Source organism: Odocoileus virginianus, chromosome 2 (assembly GCF_023699985.2).
Source record: "Odocoileus virginianus isolate 20LAN1187 ecotype Illinois chromosome 2, Ovbor_1.2, whole genome shotgun sequence".
NCBI classification, from domain to species: domain Eukaryota; kingdom Metazoa; phylum Chordata; class Mammalia; order Artiodactyla; family Cervidae; genus Odocoileus; species Odocoileus virginianus.
Genome location: NC_069675.1, coordinates 12,823,647 through 12,846,876, shown reverse-complemented (window position 1 = coordinate 12,846,876; position 23,230 = coordinate 12,823,647). Strand labels below are relative to the sequence as shown.

General features: G+C 46.8%; 1 protein-coding gene across 22 annotated transcripts in view; it reads left to right on the top strand.

The window, feature by feature from the left end:
• DYSF (dysferlin) overlaps positions 1–23,230 on the top strand; it is a 219,261-nt gene that overhangs the window by 28,201 nt on the left and 167,830 nt on the right. For all 22 annotated transcript variants that reach the window (XM_070476375.1, XM_070476369.1, XM_070476392.1 and 19 more), the window contains exon 4: positions 20,858–20,963. In XM_070476375.1, the coding sequence (XP_070332476.1) occupies positions 20,858–20,963 (106 nt within the window). The remainder of the gene's footprint in view (positions 1–20,857; positions 20,964–23,230) is intronic.

Below are 23,230 nucleotides of genomic sequence, written 5' to 3'. Positions count from 1 at the left end.
ATGTCATTTCATGTGTCGGTTTGTAGTGGGGAGGGTTTCCAGGCAGGCGAAGTAGCAGGAGCGGAGTTCGAAGTTTTGTGGTGGTAAAAGCAGGCTCTTCGGCAGATGGTGGGTCCTTCCTCTTGTACTTTGCTCCCGGCCTTTTGTGTGCTGGTGGTCGGGGTGTGGGGAGTGGGCAGGGCCAGCCGAGCTTGCAGACTGATGGCCCTGTTGACTGTGGGGTGGGGTGGCCTGGGAGACACAGGTGTGGGGGCACACACTGCTGAGCCTTAAATGTGATGGTGGGGGTCCAGCGGCCCCTGCTGGGTCTGACGGTGACGGCAGGAGTGGGTTCCTGCTCTTGGTGCCATTTGCTGAGGTCCGGACCCAAGGATCAGGCATGGACTTGCTGTTTTGTGACCTGCTGACAGTGGAACCTTTGTTTGGGAACTGGGTGGTGTCTGGGGCCCGGCTGTCTTTCCCTGGGGTGGGGGAGGGAAGAGAGGAGGAGGGAAGATTCTGAGATCCGGGGAAGGCCGACAAGGGTCTCAGGCTGCAAAATATCCGGGAAGTTTGAAATCTTAAAAAGCTTGGAAAAACCCCAACTGCCACAGTCTCTCTGTGGCCCTGCTGGCCTGAGTGTGGAGCTTGGTACGTGTGGGGAGGACAGGGGTGCTTTCACTGTGCCCTCCTAAGGTGGGGCTGCAGGTGTGGGGCCCAGGGCGTCTTGGGTCCATGTTGTCCAATCTGGACCTCAGCAGCCCCCACCTGCACAGGAGCAGGGTCTGGAATTAGTTCACGCTAAGCTACTCCAACACAGTCGTTTTGTGGGGAAAAGGCAGCTTCTGACAAGTATGAATGGTGGATCTGCGGGTGAGGGAGGAGCAGTGTTGGACTCCAGGTAGTCCTGGAAGGCTTCTTGGAGGAGGGCCACACAGGCTGAGTCGGAGGCCAGGGTTGGCTTTAGAGAGGAGAGGAATGGAGGGCCTTCTGCTGTTCAGTCATGGAGGGCAGTGGGCTAAGGCCTTACAGGTGGGACTGAGTCACACAACTTGTGCAGCCCAGTGAGAGGGGAGCAGGGGTGCCCGACTGGGAGGGGGCCTCCAGCATCAGGCTGAGGATAATAATAGCAAATCCACAACAGCTGATGTTTACCGAGAGCTTAGCCAAGTGTCTGGTCCTGTGCTGAGTCTTTATATAAAGGATCTTTTTTAATCGTTAGGCGTTGCTGTTATACTTTCATTATTACAGAGGGAAATCGAGGCTCCAGGAGGCCGGGTGATTTCCCCGAAGGTTAGTGATGGTAGAGCTGTGATTGAAGGGTGGGTCTTCAACGTGGTCAGAATCACTGTGTCCCTGCGCCTTGCAGAGTCTCCTGGAAGCCCCAGGAGGGTGCTCAGCCCTTCTGGAGGGAACTTAGCAAGGCAGAGGCATGCAGAGGAAATGCAGGTTTCATTTTCATGGTCATATTCAGCATTTTTCAGGCCCTGTGGGGAGATTTCTAATACCAGGAAGGCAGCAGGGTTTGAGAACATATTTTTGATCAATTCAAGAGCCAGGCTGGCCCTCAGGGTGATACCAGGCCAGTGTCGCACATGGATCGGCCTGGCCCTGTGGGTTGGAGGTCACAGGAGGGACAGGTTGGATCGCACCTTGGAACCCTCTCGTTGGCCCCTGTGGGTGTCCTTTAGCTCCCAGGGAGAAGTCAGCTCTCTGAAAACCAGTTTCCCCCATGACCAGGTCACTGTGAGGCCAGTGTGCTAGAAATCAGTTCCTCAAACATCAATCTGCAGAAGACCTAATTGACAAAGCTTTCTAATTTAAACAGAAACTTCTTTCCCATAACTATTTGATTGTTATTTTTTGAGTTTTACAAACATTTATCTTGCTTTTGTATTTCGAGCAGTTAAAAATTATTAATGGGCTTCCCTGGCGGCTCAGCTGGTAAAGAATCCGCCTGCAATGAGGGAGACCTGGGTTTGATCCCTGGGCTGGGAAAGTCTCCTGGAGAAGGGAATGGCTACCCACTCCAGTATTCTGGCTTGGAGAATTCCATGGACTAAGAGTCCATGGGGTCGCAAAGAGTCGGACATGATGAGTGACTTTCACTTCACTTCAAAAATTATTAAATTTTAATTCAGCTGAATTTAAAAATACATTCACAAACACGTGAAGAATTTCAGAAATAATAGAGTTTTGGTTTCATTGTTGGAGCTGTTGCCTGAGTGGGGTTTGCAGGCTGGAGAGCAGTTTGACTGGATGGAAGGTGTTTGGGGGTAAGCCCGGTGGAGCGGCAGAGGGGAGGCAGGTACACACAGGGCCTTCTGTCAGGCCCCCACGGTTGGACCACACAGCACATTCACTCTGCTCATGAAATGCGAGAAAGGAATCCCAGATTAAAATTATTAACATTTCTAAGGCTGTGAAAGTGAGGAACCTTTCCGGAAAGCGACAAGAGCAGCCACGTGGCATTTTACATTCTGAAAGAGAAAAGGGGGGAAAAATTTAGTGAATTCAATTTAACGAACATTTTATGTGAAACACCTTCTCACTACCCTCAAGTTGTCAGTGTCTGGTCAGGAAGCAAAAAGGGAAATGATGGGTGTGACGGTGACCGCTGCCATCAGACTGTCCTCGGTTCCAGTGAGGTTCACAGGGTTGTCCCTTCATCCCTGAACGTCCCGGGTGCTCTCTGAGCCCAACCAAGGGTCCTCCCGGGTCTTCTTCCAGCAAAGCCTCTGCCTCCTCCTCTCCTTCTGCCAAACCTCCGTCCTCTGCCTCCTGCTGTTCTTAGAGTCCCCGCAATGCCTCACTCATTCTTTCCAGCCCCTCACTTGCACCTCTGTCTCCAAAGGTCTTTGGCTTTGCTCACTTTCCCCCCCTCTCCTTTTATCCTTTCTCTCCTGTGACTCTTCCCCCACTTCCAGACTCCTCTCTTTCTCCGTGGTTTCTGTGTTTCCCCCGTGGCTGTTGGCAATTTTGAGTGACCTTGTTGTGCTAAACTGGTCTGCTGGCCTGGAGTGGGGTCTTGGAATCTCTCAGGAGGAGAAGCTCTCAGGCTGGTTACTATCGCTGGGCTGTTCTGCACCCCACCCACCCTGACCCAACTGCAAGGGTGAATCAAAACTCTGTGTCCATAAAATCAGATTTCAAATGCAAAAAGGAAGCGTCACTCCTCTGGGTGGGAGACATTTGTGCAAACCCAGCTAGGGTGGGTCCTGGACTTGTGTCCCAGGCTGCATTTAACAACTTCCTGTTTACTCTGGGCTTCTCAGAAGGATGTTGGAGGGGAAGCTGACCTTGATCCCTGACCAATTGACCGCTGGAACGTTGAGCCCAGAAGTTCCCAGTCTAGGCTATGAGGCAGTAGCATCATTGGTGGTTTTGACACAACACGCAAGTGCCTGGCCCCATCTGCAAGTTCTGACTTAACTGAGGCCAGAGACTGTGCATCATTACGAACTCCCAGGTGTTACGGAGTGAGAACCAGTCATCTCCACTCTGGACCAGAGCTGCTGGATAGAACTTACTGAGATGATGCAATCATTCTGTGTTGGCTAGTGTGACTGAGGAACTGAATCTTAAATTTTACTTAATTTAAATTTAAATAGTTCGTGTGCATGTGTAGTGGCTGTTTGCTGTGTTGGACAGTGCAGCTCTAGATTTTTGTAACAGTGCTCCAGCCCTGGTGCTTCTTAGAATGACTCGGGAGCTTTACAATAGATCAGTGTCTGGGCTCTGAAGCAAAGTGATTAAAGGAGAAGTTCGAGTCGCGTGCAGGTCTCAGCACTTCTGGAAATTGCGCGGGGGAGGCCAGTGTGCACCAGGGCTGAGCACCCACAGCATGAGCGCAAGGGATGGCTCTCAGTTTTTTTCATGGATTAACTAAGAAGTAAATATAATTCTTGCCATAGTTTACTGATGTAGTTATTGGTAGAAATGATTACCGTGCAATAATCATGGGCAAAATGGTACATGGGCAAAATTGTTAATGACATGAAAAGACTGACGGGAGGATTCTATTGGTAACTGTAAACTGAGAGAATTAGACTTAATAGAATTCTACAAAAGAAAACTCAAGAATGGGAGAGACCTATAGTTGATAAAGCTTGATATGTACCAAAAAATGAAAAAAAAAAAACCAACAACCAAAAAGCAACTTTGCACCAAACCTGTGTTGGGAAATGTAAATAGAAAATAATTATTACCAATGACAATAATTTTGGTAAAATAAAAATGAAGATTGAAAAAAGGAAAGAGTTTAATTACACTGTATAGAAAATATATCAACAAAGTAAATGGGCTTAATTTAATTTGTTCTGAAAAATGCCTTTCCAGTGGAAATTAATTAATGTAGGTGCATTTTAAAAAATTTAAGTGTTTGGTAAATATAAATCTGGGAGCAGAAGTCTCCATGCAGTCAAAGTATCCACTTGTCAAAACACCATGGTTATAGAATTCCCTGGGGATCCAGTGGTCAGGACTCTGTGCTTTCCTGCTTTCACTGCTGAGTGTCTGGTTTGATCCCTGATCCGGGAACTAAGATCCCACAAGCTGAGCGGCACAGCAAAATGAAAAACAAGAAACATAAAACATTTGTGTGAAAATGATGCTCATCTTGACTACAGTAACTCACTGGCTCTAGGCCTAGCCAGGCCTAGGGTAGGGTGGCCAGATTCAACAGAGAAACATACAGAACAGACAGTTAAGTTGGAATGTCCCAAGTGTTGCATGAGACATATTAAGAAATTCCCCACTGTTTATCTGAAATGAAAACTTAACCGGCAGTAGCGTACTTGATCTGGCAACTCTTTCCCAGGTGGCCTGTGCGCCCAGGCCCCCTTCAATCAAACGGTAAAGAAGGAGACCCAGGTTGACACCAAGAATCAGCTAGAAGGCCCGTTACTATTTTAAGGAAGCGTTCCTTTAGGTGCTCACGATAGCATTTTCTTTGGACAACCATGATCCACCCCCAACCTTTCAGCAACCTGGTGAGTCTATAAAGCGGGCCACTGAGGGCTGTCTCAGCCACACACACAGCCTTGCCTGCCTTCGTCTGCCCTGTGACCTGGGTTGCCTGTGTGGTGTCTGCCACTGAGGGGGGCCCAGAAGGCAGCTCCCCACACGTGGCTGCTCCCCGTCCTTCCTCCTCAGCTGCTCCTCCTCCCACCCCCGCGTTGGGCTCCGTGAGCTGGTGGAGTGGAACCAGTGTGGACTTTGGGAAGATGCAGAGTCTAGTCACAGCAGCCCTGCTGCCTGGGGCGGGTCCTCACGTCAGCTCCCCGAGCCTCTGTGCAGAGGCACGTCTGGGGCCCTGCGCAGAGACTGCTCCATAAACGGCGGCTGGCACTTCCTCCAGGCACATTTCCTTTCTGTCCCTCCCTTGTGCTGCCTCTGGCTGTCTCAGTTGCTTTGAGTCCCACTGCCCCAGCCCTTTCCCATCAAAGGCTCCTCTTAGCTGTCGTTGAAAAAGACTCATTCATGCTGAAATGCTGGTGGCAGCCTGTAGCTTAACTTTTGCTTTTTCTTGGAAAAGTTGGGGATGTTGCTTTATCCCCCAGACTCTGCTTAGACCAAAAAGAGAAATGATAATGGTGAGGGGTTAGGCACCACGGTGGGCTGTGAGGAGATATTTTGGGGACGATGGATCTTCCTGACATAGGTGACTGTCTCCTGCAGGGATGTCGCTGAGTAGGTCTTGGTTCCCTCCTGCCCCGGGTAGAGGTGGAAGGGGTGTCCTGGTATCTCCTGGGACAATGGGCTTAATCTGTTAAGGGAAAATAGGGGTTTCCAGGAAGAAGCTGAACATGAGTCAATCATGTGCAAGAATGTAAGGAAGGCACAGAGGTGCCTGGGGGAGCGGGTCTGGCCAGTGGGTGTCTGCCACTCACCCCTGGAGTGTGTTGATGTGGCTGAGGGGGTCCCATCCTGCAGGAGCAGGTGGTCTTGGTCCTTTAGGTTGTCTACATAGCTGAGCAGGGCAGCAGTGGTGGCTGGCATGAGTCAGGGGCAAAGCTTCTCTCAGGAACTCCACTGTTAGCAGTGCGTCTCATCCTGGCGCTGCCTGTGAGCTGGACCTCTCTGAACCTCTGTTTCCTCATCAGGACAGAGGCAATAACAGTACCATAATGCAGAGTTGGTGTGGATGTCTAACGCCTATCCCATGCTTGGCACATTGAAGGTGCCCAGTATGTGGTAATAGCAGAATCCATATGGATGCACATAAGAAACCACACCAGCGTGTGAATATTACAGCAAGCATGTGCTCCATGTGGATATGTGCTGTACCTCAATTTGCACACGTTCTTTTATTTCTTTAGCTATGTCAGGTCTTAGTTGTGGACGCCGGATCTCCCTTGCAGCACTAGGGCTCAGTAGGCCCGCAGCATGTGGAGTATTAGCTTTACCATCAGGGATCAAACTTATGTCCCTGCATTGGAAGGTGGATTCTTAACCACTGCGCCACCAGGGAAGTCCCAGAACAGATTCTTCTGTTTAAAAAAATTTTACAGAAACCCCACAAGAGTATAAAAATTATTTTTAAAAACATAAGCATAAGTAAGCTCCATTCTTAAAAGGTTATAAAGGAAAAAGTCATGTTCTCCCATTCACTCCTTCCCTTCCCTACGGTGATGTCCACTGTTGATCATTTGGTGCATGTCTTCTTCATCCATGAGCATCTGTTTACATACAAGTATATACATTTACTTATACAAAAATGAGTCACGCCATGTAAAATGGTCCCCATCTTGTTTTTCCTCATTTTATCGTGGACTGTTTTCCCAGGTACAGAGGGTATTGATCAACCTCATTTTCAGTAGTTGTGTTATGTTCCATGGTGTGAGTGTACCATAATTTATCCCATTGTGCCCTTATCCACATTGGAGAAGGAAATGGCAACCCACTCCAGTGTTCTTGCCTAGAGAATCCCAGGGATGGGGGAGCCTGGTGGGCTGCTATCTATGGGGTCGCACAGAGTTGGACACAACTGAAGCGACTTAGCAGCAGCAGCAGCCCGTATCCACTGATATTTAGTTTCTTTCCTGGTTTTTCACTGAACATCTTTATCCAAATGCTTTTATGTTCTTATACTGTTTTTCCTCTAGGATAGGTCCTTAGAAATGAAATAGCATTTTTATCAGTTCTGACAAATAACTTTTCAAGAAGATGTCCTGGTTTACATCTATCAACAGTATAAAAAAAAAAATCAGTGTTTTATTTTTGCTAGTGCCATGGGGAGAAAAAGTATCTTATAATTTGTGTTTCCTTGGTTGTTTGTAAAGTTGGGCATCTTTATTGCCCAGTGTATTTCTTCGTCTGTCAGTTGCCTGTCCTATTTTGAGGTGCTTGTTTTTTTCTTACTCATTCCTAGTAGTTTGTACACTTGGGATCTGGTCAGGAATATTGACTTCTGGTCTGTTTTAAGTGTGGAGGGTATTTTCTCTCTGTCTTTCTATCGGTTGCTTTGTCCTGGTGTTTTTCTTACACGGGAATTATGTTCGCCCAAATGTGCCTGTACGCATAGACATTAAAAAAGACAGAGAGGCAGTCTGTTGTTGCTAGAAGTTGGGGAGAGTAGGCCTATGTTCCACTTCCAGGTTTCAGCAGGCCAGTTGGCTTCCTTGGGAGGAAGTTGATTTATTTATTTATGACTGCTTTGGGTCTTTGTTGTTGCACCTAAGCTTTCTCAGTTGCCGTGCTGGGACGTCTCGTTGTGGTGGGTTCTCTTGTTATGGAGCAGGGACTCTAGGGGTGCAGGCTTTGGCAGTCGTGGTTCATAGCCTCAGTAGTTGTGACACATGGTCTCCATTGCTCTGAGGCACATGGGATCCTTCTGGACCAGGGATCGAACCTGCGTACCCTGCATTGGCAGGTGGATACTTAGCCACTGAGCCACCAGGGAAGCCTGGCAGGCAGCCTCTTAACTACTGGAGCACCAGGGAAGTCTGGGAGGCAGTTTTGAGGCAGGAATATTTATAGTTCACCATCCTGTTGTTCTCAGCATCCTCGGAAGCACTGACCATATCCTTATTTTCCAAGGATTTTTATAACTATGCATTTTGTCCTGGATTCTATTCAGGATATCCCTGGGCTTCAGAATAGTTTTTCTTTTGTCTTTTTTTGGACTGAAGTGGACAACTATTTAGAGTTACCTGGGCACCCCTGGGGAATCAGATACTGGCAGGAAGGCTTCCAGAGGCCAGGCAGGCTGGGTGTGTGTGTGTGTAATATCCGGCTCTTCTCATTTCCTGCTCCTCATGGCTAGGTATGCATGGGTGGAGGGACCACCACTCATGGTGTCTCCTCAACGGTGTCCTTAAACTTCCCCTGAGTCTGTGTGCCTGAGTGTGTGTGTGTGTGTCCTGCTAGGTCAGGGGCTATCTGACTTTCCTGTTGTGCTAACTCACTAAATCTAATGAGGATGGTGCAGCTGAGTCAGTGATGAATGGGTTTGAGTCCTAATACACATGTTTTTAGTTGACATGTCTTTTTCTTAGTTTAAAAGATAAAGAATGGGAAACTGACGCATGAAGACCCTTCTAGAGTTTTTCTGGGGAAATAATTTCAAACCCAGAAAAATTTCAAAAATAGAACAAAGAACATTCACATACTCTTTACTCAGATTCACTTGTTGATAATGCTCTATTCCGTTTGCTTTATAATATTCTCTCTCTCACTATCTCCTCTCCCTCCTTCCTCCCCTTTTCTTTCTCTCCCACTTGAGGGTAAGTTTTACACATCATGGCCCTTTATCTTTAAATACTTCCGTGTATATTTCCTAAGAGCAGGGATTTTTTTTTACATAAGTATAGTAAATTACCAATTTCAACAAATTTAACACGGTTGCCTACTTTAATCCACTGTTTGTATTTTAATCCTATCAGCTGGCCACATTATGTCTTTTATGGCACTTCCCCCTTCTCTTTTCCTGTATAGGATCCCCAGTCTAGACTCTCACACTGAATTTCATCATCATATTTCCATAACCTCTATTTTCTTTCCATAACCTCTTTTACTTTGGTTCATTTCCACAGTTGGGACAATTTATATTTTTGAATAACATTTGTGTGTATATGTGCTTAGTTGCTTAGTCATGTCCAACTCTTCGCAGAAAGCGTGTACGGGAGCCTTTACTGTGGTTTCCTTAGAAAAGAAAGGGCTAGGCAGGGTAAGCAGAAAGTGAAGAGGAACTAAAGAGCCTCTTGATGAAAGTGAAAGAGGAGAGTGAAAAAGCTGGTTTAAAACTCAACATTCAAAAAACTAAGATCGTGGCATCTGGTCCTATCACTTCATGGCAAATAGATGGGGAAACAATGAAAAGACTGACAGACTTTATTTTGGGGGGCTCCAAAATCACTGCAGATAGTTATTGCAGGCATGAAATTAAAGGACACTTGTTCCTTGGAAGAAAAACCATGACCAACCTAGACAGCATATTAAAAAGCAGAGACGTTACTTGGCCGACAAAAGCCCGTCTAGTCAAAGCTATGGTTTTTCCAGTGGTCATGTATGGATGTGAGAGTTGGACCATAAAGAGAGCTGAGCACCAAAGAATTGATGCTTTTGAACTGTGGTGTCAGAGAAGACTCTTGAGAGTCCCTTGGACGGCAAGGAGATCCAACCAGTCCATCCTAAAGGAAATCAGTCCTGAATATTCATTGGAAGGACTGATATTGAAGCTGAAGCTCCAATACTTTGGTCATCGATGTGAAGAACTGACTCCTTAGAAAAGACCCTGATGCTGAGACAGATTGAAGGCAGGAGAAGAAGGGGACGACAGAAGATGAGATGGTTGGATGACATCACTGACTTGATGGACATGAGTTTGAGCAAGCTCTGGGAGTTGGTGATGGACGGGAAAGCCTGGCATGCTGCAGTCCATGGGGTTGCAAAGAATTGGACACGACTGAGTGACTGAATGGAACTGAACTGAGGCAGGGTAAGTGGGTTTAGGAATGACTATGAACATGAAAGTGTTAGTCGCTCAGTCATGTTTGACTCTTTGTAACCCCGAGGAACTGTAGCCTGTCAGGGTCCTCTGTCCATGGGATTCTCCAGGCAAGAATACTGATTGAACATGGGTCTCTTGCATTGCAGACAGATTTTTTAGCATCTGAGCCACCTGGAAAACCCTTAGAGATGGCGGGTCTGAATAATTTCAGCAGGCTGTGGGATATTAGGCTGCACGGAGTTTTGTGGTAACTGGTCCTGGGGTTTCAGGGCAGGGGAATGTTGGCTGAGTGGGAGCCCTCTGTAGGGGAGTGGTGGGGGTGTGGGCTCTGGATTGGTTGGTTTGCAAACGAAAGGTGCAGTTGCCAATGAGTCCTTTACTGTCTCTAGAAATTGGCCAGCCCCGGGAAGGGCAGCCTCTCCAAAGTGAGCAAAGCCTTCGATGTCAAAATGTGTCATGGAAATATAGAAAAGAAGAAGGCATGATTAATACATCTCGGAATTAGATTTTTTTGAAAAAGATTGAACTAGATCAAATTTATAGCCTGGGTTCCTGTTTCCATGGATGAGGCAAACCAAGAATTTTTTTGTGTCTTTCATGATGTGCTCACAGAGCTCCAAGGTATGCCTGCTAGTCTATGATTGGGTCTAAGGCCAGGCCTTTGAGTCTGGCTCTGTCAGTTATTTGTGTGAAATCAGAAAGGTCAAATGCCTTTCTGAGTTCCAGTTTCCTCATCTGTAAGATAAATTGAACTAACACCAGTATACTGCCCCACCGCTGTGACAGGTATACTTGTAGAGTGCTTGGCAACGTATCTAATACACACTCAGTCAGGAGGCAGGCAGCTCTTAGTAGAATTTAAGTTCCATGAGGTCAGGCCCAGTATTTTGTCTGATGTACGAAATAAGTATTTATTGAATGAATAAATTATAAAATATAAAAAACGTTTGTATGCTTCATTTTTAAATTTAATTTTTGAGTTTGTAAAAAAATTTAAGGAGCTATAAAACCAGAAATGATTCTAAAAAATGCAGTGAAATTTTTCCTTTTGTTTCTCCATCTGCTTCTCATCTTTCTCCCATGGTTATAACTGTTTTTTGTTTCTTCTCTATCACTCATATTATTGCTTAATCACCAGTATAAATCCCGACTTTCCTATTTTTACATAATAGCTAGTATATTTATTTATTAAAATGGATTTTTTTGTACGGTGGTAAAATATAACATGGACATGGAACAACAGATTGGTTCCAAATAGGAAAAGGAGTACGTCAAGGCTGTATATTGTCACCCTGCTATTTAACTTATATGCAGAGTACATCATGAGAAATGCTGGGCTGGAGGAAGTACGAGCTGGAATCAAGATTGCCGGGAGAAATATCAATAACCTCAGATATGCAGATGACACCACCCTTATGGCAGAAAGTGAAGAAGAATTAAAGAGCCTCTTGATGAAAGTGAAAGAGGAGAGTGAAAAACCTGGCTTAAAGCTCAACATTCAGAAAACTAAGATCATGGCATCCAGTCCCATCACTTCATGGGAAATAGATGGGGAAACAGTGGATGACTTTATTTTTTGGGGCTCCAAAATCACTGCAGATGGTGATTGCAGCCATGAAATTAAAAGACGCTTACTCCTTGGAAGGAAAGTTATGACCAACCTAGACAGCATATTAAAAAGTAGAAGCATTACCGTCTAGTCGAGGCTATGGTTTTTCCAGTAGTCATGTATGGGTGAGAGTTGGACTATAAAGAAAGCTGAGCAATGAAGAATTGATGCTTTTGAACTGTGGTGTTGGAGAAGACTCTTGGGAGTCCCTTGGACTGCAAGGAGATCCAACCGGTCCATGCTAAAGGAGATCAGTCCTGGGTGTTCATTGGAAGGACTGATGTTGAAGCTGAAACTCCAGTAATTTAGGCCACCTGATTCAAGGAGCTGACTCATTCAAAAAGACCCTGATGCTGGGAAAGATTGAGGGCAGGAGGAGAAGGGGGCAACAGAGAGTGAGATGGTTGGATGGCATCACCGACTGGATGGATATGAGTTTGAGTAAACTCCAGGAGTTGGTGATGGACAGGGAGGCCTGGCGTGCTATAGTTCATGGGATCGCAAAGAGTCGGACACGACTGAGCGACTGAACTGAACTGAAGATATAACAATTACCATCTTAAACATTTTTAAGTATATATATAGTTTAGTGATATTAAATACATTAGCATTGTTATGTAACCATCACCACCATCCATCCCTGTAACTCTTTTCATCTATAAAACTAAAGCTCTATACCCAGTAAACAATAACTTCCCATTGTCCCCTCCCTCCAGCCTCTGGCAGCCAGCATTAGACTTTCTGACTACTCTAAGTAATAGGTAGCACGTTATACACACTTTTTTGAACTTGGTTTTTCACTTAACAATGTATGTTTAAAAAAAAACAATATTTAAAAAAAATTAAAGTATAGGTGATTTACAATGTTGTGTTAATTTCTCCTGTGCAGCAAAGTGATTCAGTTTTACATGTATGTATATTTTATATCTATACACACACACAGACACATATTCTGTTTTTCTAAAATATTCTTTTCCATTATGATTATCATAGGATACTGAATATAATTCTCTGTGCTATATAGTAGGACCTTGTTGTTTATCCATTCTATATATAAAAGCTTACATCTACTAACCCCAGCCTCCCATTCGACCCACCCCCCAACCCTCTCCCCCTTGACAACCATCAAGCTGTTCTCTATGTCCATGATTCTATTTCATAGAGAGGTTCATTTGCATCATCGTTTACATTCCACATATAAGTGACATCACATGGTATTTGTCATTCTTTTTCTCACCTACTTCACTTAGTGTGAAAACCTCTAGTTGCATCCGTGTTGCTGTGAGATGGCATTATTGCATTTTTTATGGCTTAGTAGTATTCCACGTATATTTGTATCACGTCTTCTTTACCCATTTCTCTGTCGATGGACATTTAGGTTGTGTCCATGTCTTGGTTATTGTGAATACTGCTGCTATGAACAAAAAGGTGCATGTATCTTTTTGAATTATTGTTTTGCCTGGATATATGTCCAGGAGTGGGATAGCTAGATCATGCAGTAATCTGTATTATCTGTATAATCACACACATAATTCTGTTTTCAGTTTTCTGAGGTGCCTCCATACTGTTTTCCACAGTGGCTATACCAACGTACATTCCAACCAACAGTGTAGGAGATTTCCCTTTTCTCCACACTCTCTCCATCATTTATTTGTAGACTTTTTAATGATAGCCATTCTGATTGATGTGAGGTGGTACCTCATTGTAGTTTTGATTTGCATTTCTCTAATAATTAGCAATGCTGAACATCTTTTCATGTTTCATTTCAGTAGACCATGTGCCTACTGGCCATCTGTATTTCTTTTTTTGATAAATGTCTGTTTAGGTTGTCTGCCCATTTATCAATTGGGTTGTTTGCTTTTTTGTTGTTGAATTGTGTGAACTGTATGTGTATTCTGGAAATTAAGCACTGTTGGTTATGCTGTTTGTAAATATTTCCCCATTCTGCAGTTTGTCTTTTTGTTTTATTGTTTCCCATAATGTGCAAAAGTTTGTAAGTTTGACTAGGTCCTATTTGTTTACTTTTGTTTTTATTTCCATTGCCTTGGGAGACTGACCTAAGAAAACATTGGCATGATTTATGTCAGAGAATGTTTTGCCTTTGATTTCTTCTAGGACTTGGATGGTATCATGTCTTATGTCTTTAAGCCATTTGAGTTTATTTTTGTGGTGAGAGGGTGTGTTCTAACATCACTGATTTACATGTGGCTGTTCAACTTTCCCAATACCACTTGCTGAAGAGACAGTCTTTTTTCCCATTGTTTATTCTTGCCTCCTTTGTCAAATATTAATTGACCATAGGGGTGTGGGTTTATTTCTGGGCTGTCTATATTCTGTTCCATTGATCCATATGCTTAACAATATATCTTGAAGAATTTCCATACATTATAAATCTACAGTGTAATATTCCCATTATTTTTATAGCTGTAGATAGTGAAGGACAGGGAAGCCTGGCATGCTACGGTCCATGGGGTCACAAAGAGTTGGGCATGACTTAGTGACTGAACAATAAATAACAACATAGTATTCTGTTGTATGTCTAAACTTACTCATCTTCTATGCTTGACATTTGGGTTGCCTCCTGTGTTTTGTTCTTATAAACAATGATGTAAAATGGCCCACTGTTTTATTTATTTACTTATTTATTTTAACTTTTATTGGAGTATAGTTGATTTACAGTGTTGTGCTAGTTTCAAATGTACTGCATAGTGAGTCATCCACTACACATATCTACTCTTTAAGATTCTTTTCCCATATGTGGCCAGATGTTTTAAAATAAAATTGTTTTGATTTCTTTGTGCTTTGTTAAAATCAACTTACTTGGCCACCTTTATTCTTACCCTCCCACTTAAGGCTCAGACTTGGAGGTCACCACCTCCCATTTCTGGCAGGACAGTAACCTGCCTGGGTGATGAGTTTGAATGAGTTCTTCTTCCATGAGGAAAAGTATGCCTGTCAACATGGAAGCTGCTCTGACCTTCCCCTCCCTCCTCCATGCTGATTCCTGGCCTCGCTTTCTGTCTTTGGGATGGCAGCAGCTCTTCTGGCCCCAAACCTGTGCCCTCACATTCCAGTGGCTTCAGAACACAGCACAGCCAAGAGGGATGACGGAGTCTGGAGAGGCTGGGCAGCGCATTTTTCTATCAGTAGGCTGTGCAGAGTGGAGGGTGGGGGGCAAGGCTCACAGGCTTTTATTCCAGCTTACCGGGCTCCATACACACTCAGAGCTGGCTCCCAGGCCCCCAGGGCCATGCTTGCTTCGTTTGTGCTGAATCCTGCCTGCCACTAAAGGTTGGTACCCACAGAGTGTGCAGCATCCCTCTTATGCAGAAGGCTGGGTGCCCTAAGTTCTGTGTCTCAGTCTTGATCTCAGGATGGGTTGAGTCTCCTCAAGGGTCTGCATCCTCCCAGGTCTGATCCCCCTGAATAACACCATGTCTCCTCTCTCTTCCCTGAAATGAATGAATGAAGAGTGGCCCATCAGGGTTTTTCCATCTCCATCAGCCTCAGACTGTCCCTCTTCCCTCCTTCTTCCACCCACTCAGAGGACATTCTGCCTTTCTCACATCTTGACCCCACAGCCGGCTCCTTAGGCTTAGGGACGGGCATCCTGCCTCGTCTTTCCTCCTGGCGGAATGGGGGCCTGTGAAGCCACCCAGCCCCTCGGAAGGGCTGACCCCAGGGCCTATACAGGGCTGGGAGGTGTGGGTATTTTATGACCCAGAAAGACGTTGAAGGGAGGAAATAACAAGCAGTCCAAGGAGCAGGCCATGGAGGTGCCTGTTCCCCGGGCTGGCAGGGGTGGAGTCGCTGCTTCCTCCTGCATTTCCTCCCATTGTTCCCGCCCCGCGTCCGGGAATTCTCCGCGGCGGTGGGCTGGGCGGGCGGCGAGGGAGGCAGAGGAGGGTGGGCTGCTCTGTTCTCAGGATTCCGCTCGCTCAGGCTGCCGCTCCCAGGTCGCACCGCCAGGCCCGCCAGCCACCCGCTCCCCTGCCCGCCCTGCCGCCCTGGTAATCTGGGGACCAAATTTGTCAACCAGAAAATAGTGCACGAGGCTGCAAATAAGAAAGTAGTTTATTTGGGATTTTAAGAATTGCTTTTCAGGGGGCTTCCCTGGTGGTTCAGTAGTAGGGAATCTGCCTGCCAGTGCAGGGGACACAGGGTTGGATCCCTGATCTGGGAAGATCCCACATGCCTTGGGACAGCTAAGTCTGTGGTCACAACTACTGAGCCTGTGCTCTAGAGCGTGGGGGCCACTACTGCTGAAGCCCATGTCCTGCACCCTTGGGCCAGTGCCCCACAACTGGGGAGTAGCCCCCGCTCACCACAACTAGAAAAAGGCCACAACTAGAGAAAAGCTGAGCAGCAATGAAGACCCAGCACTGCCAAAAATAAATAAATAAACATTAAATATGGGAGACACAAATTCAGGTACCTGTGAAAGTATTGGGAGAAAGAAGGGCTTATAAAGACAAAAGCCTGGAGGTTGTTAAAAGTTGCCTAGAGAGAGTTGTGATTGACTTCGACAATATTTGTGCTTTAAGTATTACAAGTTGTTTCAGGGTAGGGGTCTGACAGATGGGTAGACTCTGAGTTATTTTAGGGTAAAGGGTTCTGGATGACTTCATCAGGTCAAAAGGTCATATTAAATCCAGGCTGAGCCATATATGAATCACACTTCATTAATGACCTTCCAACTCCACCTTATAGAGCTCTCTTAGCCATACCAACTCTATTTCACAAGTTCTAGGGCAGGGTCTGCCATCTGCCATCTGCCTGCTCAAGCAAGTCCCTCCTTTCTGCTGCCCTAGGTTTCCAGTGTCACATTGTTACCCAGAAACTGGGTTTGCCTCTTAGTGGGTATCGAGCCAAAAGACACAACCGAGTCAAAGATAGGGAGAAGGAAGGATTTATTTCTTGCAGCAAGTAAGGAGAACATAGGGAACGTTTCCCAAAGCAGTGTCTCCCCAAACAGCAGAATTGGGGAAGTTTTAAGCTAAAGGGTATATGCATATTCATGAAAGGGTCTGGGCAGTAGGCAGAGTCCAAGTTTTAGTTGATTGAAGGACTGAGGGTCAGAAAAGGTCAACAGCGTTATCCCTTATATTCTAGCTGACCCAGTTGTTGCTGTTATTTAATCTCTATGTTGTGTCTGAATCTTTTGCAACCCCATGGACTGTAGCCCGCCAGGCTCCTCTGTCCACGAAATTTCTCAAGGAGGAATACTGGAGTGGATTGCCATTTCCTTCTCCAGGGGATCTTTCCGATGCAGGGATCGAACTTGTGTCTCCTGCTTGGCAGGTGAATTCTTTGCCATGAGCGCCCAGGGGTGGTATTTAAATTCTGCAAAACAGCTCAAGAATGTGCATTAAACTAGTCTTTACCATTGAAATAGAACTGGGAGTCTTTACAATTGATTTATTTTAGTTATTACTTTCGCCTGGTAAGCTTGTCCTTGTGTTTTCCTAAGATCATTATTACTGAGACCTGTTCAAAGACAAGGACTCTGGCCAGGCTTAGATCATCAAATGAGTTAAGCCCCAGATGGCTTCTGGTATGTCAAGAAAGCCATTCTTCGTTCTTTGTCTCCCAGGGACCACTGCCCTGTCTGCTTTCAGCATGGATTCCTGGCTTTCTACACTTACTCCCTGGTGTTCTTGACATTGCTCTGGTTGTGAGAACAGTTCAGTCAACACGCTGGTGACAGGGGCTTCCCCTTGCTGACTCTGGGATGGAGACACTCCAGGAGGCCTGCCTTAGTGAGCTATGGCACACGCCTGCTCTGCTCTGCAAAGGAGGATAAGACAAACTGCTGCAGGAAGGGGGACCGCCTCCAGGGCCCAATAGTGGGCTCTTGTCTAACACGTGGAAATGAAGTGTCCCAGGAGACATGTGCTGACAAAGCAAGAGATTTTATTGGGAAGGGCTCCTGGGTGGAAAGCAGCAGGTGAGGGGGCCCAGGAGGTCTTCTCTGCCACGTGGCTCACTCTCGGGTTTTTCCCGGGTGTCTCTGGCTAATCAGTCTGTCCAGGGTCCTTCCTGCTGGTGACGTTTGCATCATTCAGCCAAGGTGGAGTCCGCTGAGAAGGATCCTGGGAGGCTGGTAGGACATACAGACTGGCATCTCCTCTCTTCTTTTGACTTTTCTCTAATTCTTCTGGTTGGTGGTGTTTCTTACCAGGACCTCCTGTTTTGTAAGATGACTCATGCCAAGTGGTTACTGTCAGGCCTGGCCAGGGTAGTCGGTTTCAGTCAGTGGTTCCCCTAACGAAACCAGTCTGAATTCTAGAAAATGTGCTTCCTAGCATCCCGAGTGGTCTTAGAACTCTGGAATGGATATTAGCAAACACCTCTCCCTTTAGCTCTGTTGAAACACAGAATTGAACCAAGTAAATCTGGAGATGTAATTGGTTCTATTCAATGACTCATGAATTGACTGGGCTTCCTTGGTGGCTCAGATGGTAGAGAGTCCACCTGCAACGCAGGAGACCTGGCTTTCATCCCTCGGTCAGGAAGATCCCGGGAGAAGGTAATGTCTACCCACTCCAGTATTCTTGTGTGGAGACTTCCATGGACAGAGGAGCCTGGGAGGCTATAGTTCATGGGGTCGCAAAGAGTTGGACATGACTGTCTAATTCTTTCAGTATCATGACTTATGAATTTAGAGCAACTGGAAAGGTGCTCCAAGGGGTTGTACAAAATGGAAAGTTTTATAGGCAGAAGGCGGATGGGGCAGGAAGATATTAACTAAAGAAAATAAAGGGTTATTTTAAAGCCAGGACATCAACTTTTTGGGAGTTGAGAAGGGATCAGGCAAGGGTTTACATGCTGATTACCTCATCTTCCACTGGCTGGGGTGGGAGTGGGGTGGAGCGGGCCCACATGTCCATTTTGGTGCTTGACCAGAATATTCCAGACTGGCCTATTAAGGTTACATTTCTGGGAAAAGTTGAAACTGCAATTAGACCCATAATTAAATCTAGGTTTTGTACTATGGGCTTTAGCATGAGTGACACCATTTTGAGCCAGTGGTTTTCTTTTTTACAGCCTCTTCTGTAAAGAAATGTTAGAAAAATTGGTCTTGAATAAATATCAGGCTGGGCTTTCCTGGTGGCTCAGTGGTAAAGAATCCACCTGCAATGCATGAGCTGCAGGAGTTGTGGATTTGATCCTTGAGTTGGAAAGATCCCCTACAGGAGGGCATGGCAACCCATTCCAGGATTCTTGCCTGGAGAATCCCGTGGACAGAGGAGCCTGGCAGGCTATAGTCCATAGGTTCACAAAGGGTCAGACACAACTGAAGCTATTTAGCATGTGCACACGCATGTATGTGTCAGGCTTATTGCCTTGCTAACAAAGAAACTTGCAGAGCAACTAAGAGTCTGCTGGTTCCAAGAGGGATGGAGATAAAGGAAATTTATTGCCAAGAAACTTACACAAACAGCTAGTTTTTAAATTTATTTTTATCATGATAAAACATACATAACAAAACTTAGCATTTAACCATTTTGATGTTCAGTGGTGTTAAGTACATTTACAATTTGTGCGACCATTGCCGTTATCTATCTCCAGAACTTCTCATCTTCCTCAGATTGAAACTCTGTACCCCCTAAATAATAACTCCCTCTTTCCTCATCCCCCACCCCACATAACCGCTAATCTGCTTTCTGTCCCTATGAATTTAACCACTCTAGGTCACCATACAATATTTGTCTTTATGTGTCTGTCTTATTTCACTTGGCATGATATCTCCAAGGTTCATCCATGTTGTAGCAAGTGTCAGAACTTTCCTCCTCTTTAAGATTCAATAATATTCCATTGTATACATTTACTATGTTTTGTTTACCTATTCATCTATTGTTACACACTTGGGTTGCTTCCACCTTTTGGCAGTTGTGAATAACACTGTTATGAACTTGGGTGTACAAGTATCTCTTTGAGTCCCTGATTTAAGTTCTTTTGGGTATTTACTCAGAAGAGGAATTGCTAAATCATAGGGTAATTCTATGTTTAACCTTTTGAGGAACTACCATGCTGTTTTCCATAGTTGCTGCATCATTTTCCATTCCAACCAGTGTTTCAATTTCTCAACACAAGGGTTTCAGGTTCTCAACATCCTTGCCAACATTTGTTGTTTTCTGTTTCTTTTTTTTTTAACTTTTTATTTTATATTGAAGTATAGCCAATTAATAATGTTGTGGTAGTTTCAGGCAGACAGCAAAGGGACTCAGCCATCCATGTACATGTCTCCCTTCTCTGATTTCTGTTTCTTGCTAGTAGTAGTGAATGTGAAGTGCTCATCATTGTGAACAGCCAGTTTTAACAATTAGTTAATTAGGTCAAGATGGAAGTTTTATTTCATAAGTCATAAAAATTTATATTCAAATCAGTTGTTATAGACACCAGAAAAATGGAGGTCCCAGATAACAGGTGTGCTACTGATCCATCAGGAAAAAAATTATGAAACAAATGATGAAAGTACATCTGTGACTGGTCGTTGTTCACGTTCTGACAGTAAGGTGCAGGAATCATGCCCAAGTTTGATGTAGACACAGCCACAGTTCTTACTGATAGAGGCCACTTGCTGCTCTGATTTCCTCACTGCTGCAGAACACATTTTGCTCACTTTTTGGCTTAGAGACACAACCTTTTCCCTTGGCCCCCTTTGAAGGGTCCCTTCGCTGGTCATCAAGTGACGACCTTCTCTTTCCTAAGAGACCATCCGTTTATGGGCCCTCTCCCCTTGGTCAGATATGGCCTCCCGTGTGTGGGTGATAGTTCTGGGCCTCTTTGGGAGTGGGGCAGACTTCCCTGTCCCAACTTTCCTCTCTCCCGGCCCCTGAAGATAGGAGGGTCTGTGTGTTTTCCCTTCACCCTCATTGCTGGCCCGGCTCAGGGACACTAGGTAGGTCTGTGTAGTGGCGGGTCAGGGGAGCTGTGGAGGGAGAGGAGGATGCAGGCGTGCTTCTAGGAGGGGCTGCTCTGGGGGACTGTTTAGGTCTGATGGGCAGGACAACCCAGGCACATGCGGTGGTGAGGTTGGGCGTCTGGGGAGGGGCAGAAGGGGTCAAAGTTGACCTTGGGGGGAAAGGAAAGTGTCTCTTATTCTTCTGGTGCCCAGAGAGGGGCCTGGCCTTCCAGGCTTGGTGATGGGGTAACTGCGGCAGACTGCCAGGGAAGTCTTGAGGGTTCCTAGGTGTTCTAGGCAGATCAGCCTGTCCATGGGTTGTCTGAGAGGTGGCAGTGGTGAAGGGTATTCGGAAGAAGAACTGGGTGCATTTGTCTGCTTTTTACTTTCTACTTTTCTCTCTCCTCAGGTTCCTGGGGGAAGCCAACATCCCCCTCCGGGAAGTCCTCGCCACCCCCAGCCTGTCTGCCAGCTTCAATGCCCCACTGCTGGACACCAAGAAGCAGCCCACAGGGGTAAGTGTCCCCTGGCCTCGGTGTACGGCCCGTTTCTGTCAGAGGCCTTGCTCTCTGACCCCAGTCATGTGTCAAGGTGCAGCCTCCAGCACCCAGGCCTAGCCCACCCTGATTGAAGCTCCAGGTGCTCAGCAGGGGCCCAGGGGTGGCTCGGATGGGAGGGGCAGAAGTGGGAGCTGGGCCCCCCAGCAGGGCTCAAGCCAGCCTTGCCTCACACCAGTCTGCCCCCGGTCACCTCCTGGGACTGGTGTTTCACTGGAAACCTGATGCCTTCCCAAGCTTCCTGGTAGTCCTTCCTTACCATCCAGGCCCTTCTCCGGGTCTGGAATAGCTGAGTCATCTGGGTCACAGATCACAGTGGGAGGGAGGAAGACATCCCCCTCCCCTGCCCGCCAGGACCGGTCAGACCCCCTTCCCTTCCTCCATTGTTCTTCCTGCTCCTCCCCCAGCCTTCCCAGCGTTCTAGCCCTTCCAAACAATTCCCAGCCCTCATCCCCGGCCTTCCGTTATTTTTAGTGAGCTAAATATACCCTGCGGGGTCCTTTCTTCATGGTCAGTAGAATTCCTGACCTTCCGTCTGGGTCAGCCCCACCTCCCAGGACACACTGGGGAGTCTATCAGTTTGGAAATACTTCCTCTCAGTGGGGTTCTGGGGAGCCTCTCAGAGTGTGGCCACCTTGCCCGAGTGTGCGTGTGTGTGTGTGTGTGTGTGTGTGTGTGAGGTTGGCGGCTCTTGGCTGGCTTGGTGAGTCAGGACGTGGCCGGTCCGGGCAGAGCTCTAGAGAGTGGAAGCACCGCTTGGAACTGGGAGCCGGAAGAAGAGAGTGAGTGAAGTCACACGGTGAATTGGCGTCCAGGTGGGGACACGGATCAGGGGGTGTGTCTCCCGACTCTCAGCGGTCGAAGGGACTTGAGTGGACTCTGGGGTCACTGCCCTTCTGATGCTGGAGTTTCCCCCGACCTCTCAGGCTCCTCAAGGCTGGGATTCTTTGATGGGGAAATGTCTCTTGGAGAACCCATCCCTTTCTCAGACAGTGCTCACTGGTAGAACATTCTGGTTCGTGCAGGATGCATCACCGGCTGAATCCCTTTTGTCCCCCCTTGGAGCTCTTCAGGAAGGGCTCTGGGACTTCTGAGACTTCTGAGCTGCCCCTCCTGGGGATCCTGAAGATGGCCAGGGCAGGCTCCGGAGACGCAGAGCACTGATGGAGGGGTCAAGGAGGGCATCGAGGCAGCAGGGGACACAGGTGTTTGGAGTCAGGGGATCTGCTACGTGCTTTTCTCCTGCTCTCAGGGAGGGGGGCTGCCTATTTTGCCATGTGTCAGGCCCCCAATGCCTCCAACCGGAGTCTTTCGCTTCCTGACTGAGCTGCTCAAACCTCTCTTCTCTCACACCCTCTGTGCATCTGTGACATTGGTGCTTCCTGCCAGCCTGCCCGCCCCTGCTCCCCTCCAAGCTCAAAGGCCCACCCAGCCCCTGAGACACCCGACCCTGGGGCAGAGCCTGGCTGTGACTCCCCGGCTGCCTCACCTCTCCTCCTCTCACTGTGTTCCTGCACTGTCTGCACTTCCCAAGCAGCAGCATTAGGGAGCTGACTGCCTTCTTTTCCCTGGGCTGGGACTCCTGGCTGTCTGCAGAGCTTGCCACTCCGTCCCAGACCATGTCTCCAAGAAGGGGTGTGAGAGCCAGAAGGTGACGGGTGGGAGTGGAACACGGCCTCTGGGAGGTGGGATAAACTAGGTTCCTGGACCCACCTCCAATGTGTGTGTGTGTGGAGGCTTCTCCATGCCAGTCAGCAATGCCCGGATACCAGCTGGGTAGCGATGATTCAACTCAATTCTGACACCATCTGCCTGGCTATAGCAGCAGATCCCGCGGGTTACAGGCTCATCTTGCCCCCCGCCCCCTTTCAGATACTAGTGGCAAGCCCAGGCTGTTACCTGTGCTTCTAACCAACTGGCTATAGATCAGAGGTTCCCAGGACCTCTCCTCAGGCTCAGTGAATTTGCTAAAGTGGCTTACAGAACTCAGGGAAACATTTTACTTGCTAGATTATGGGTTTATTATAAAAGGATATATCTAAGGAATAGCCAGACAGAAGAGACACATAGGGTAAGGTCTGGGGAAGAGCACAGAGCTTCATGGTCTCTCCAGGAGCGCCACGCTCCCCAGTCTCCACCCAGAAGCTCCCTGAATCTCATCCTTTTGGGGTTTCATCGCATAGGCATGATTGATTAAATCAGTGGCCATCAGTGATTGATTCAAC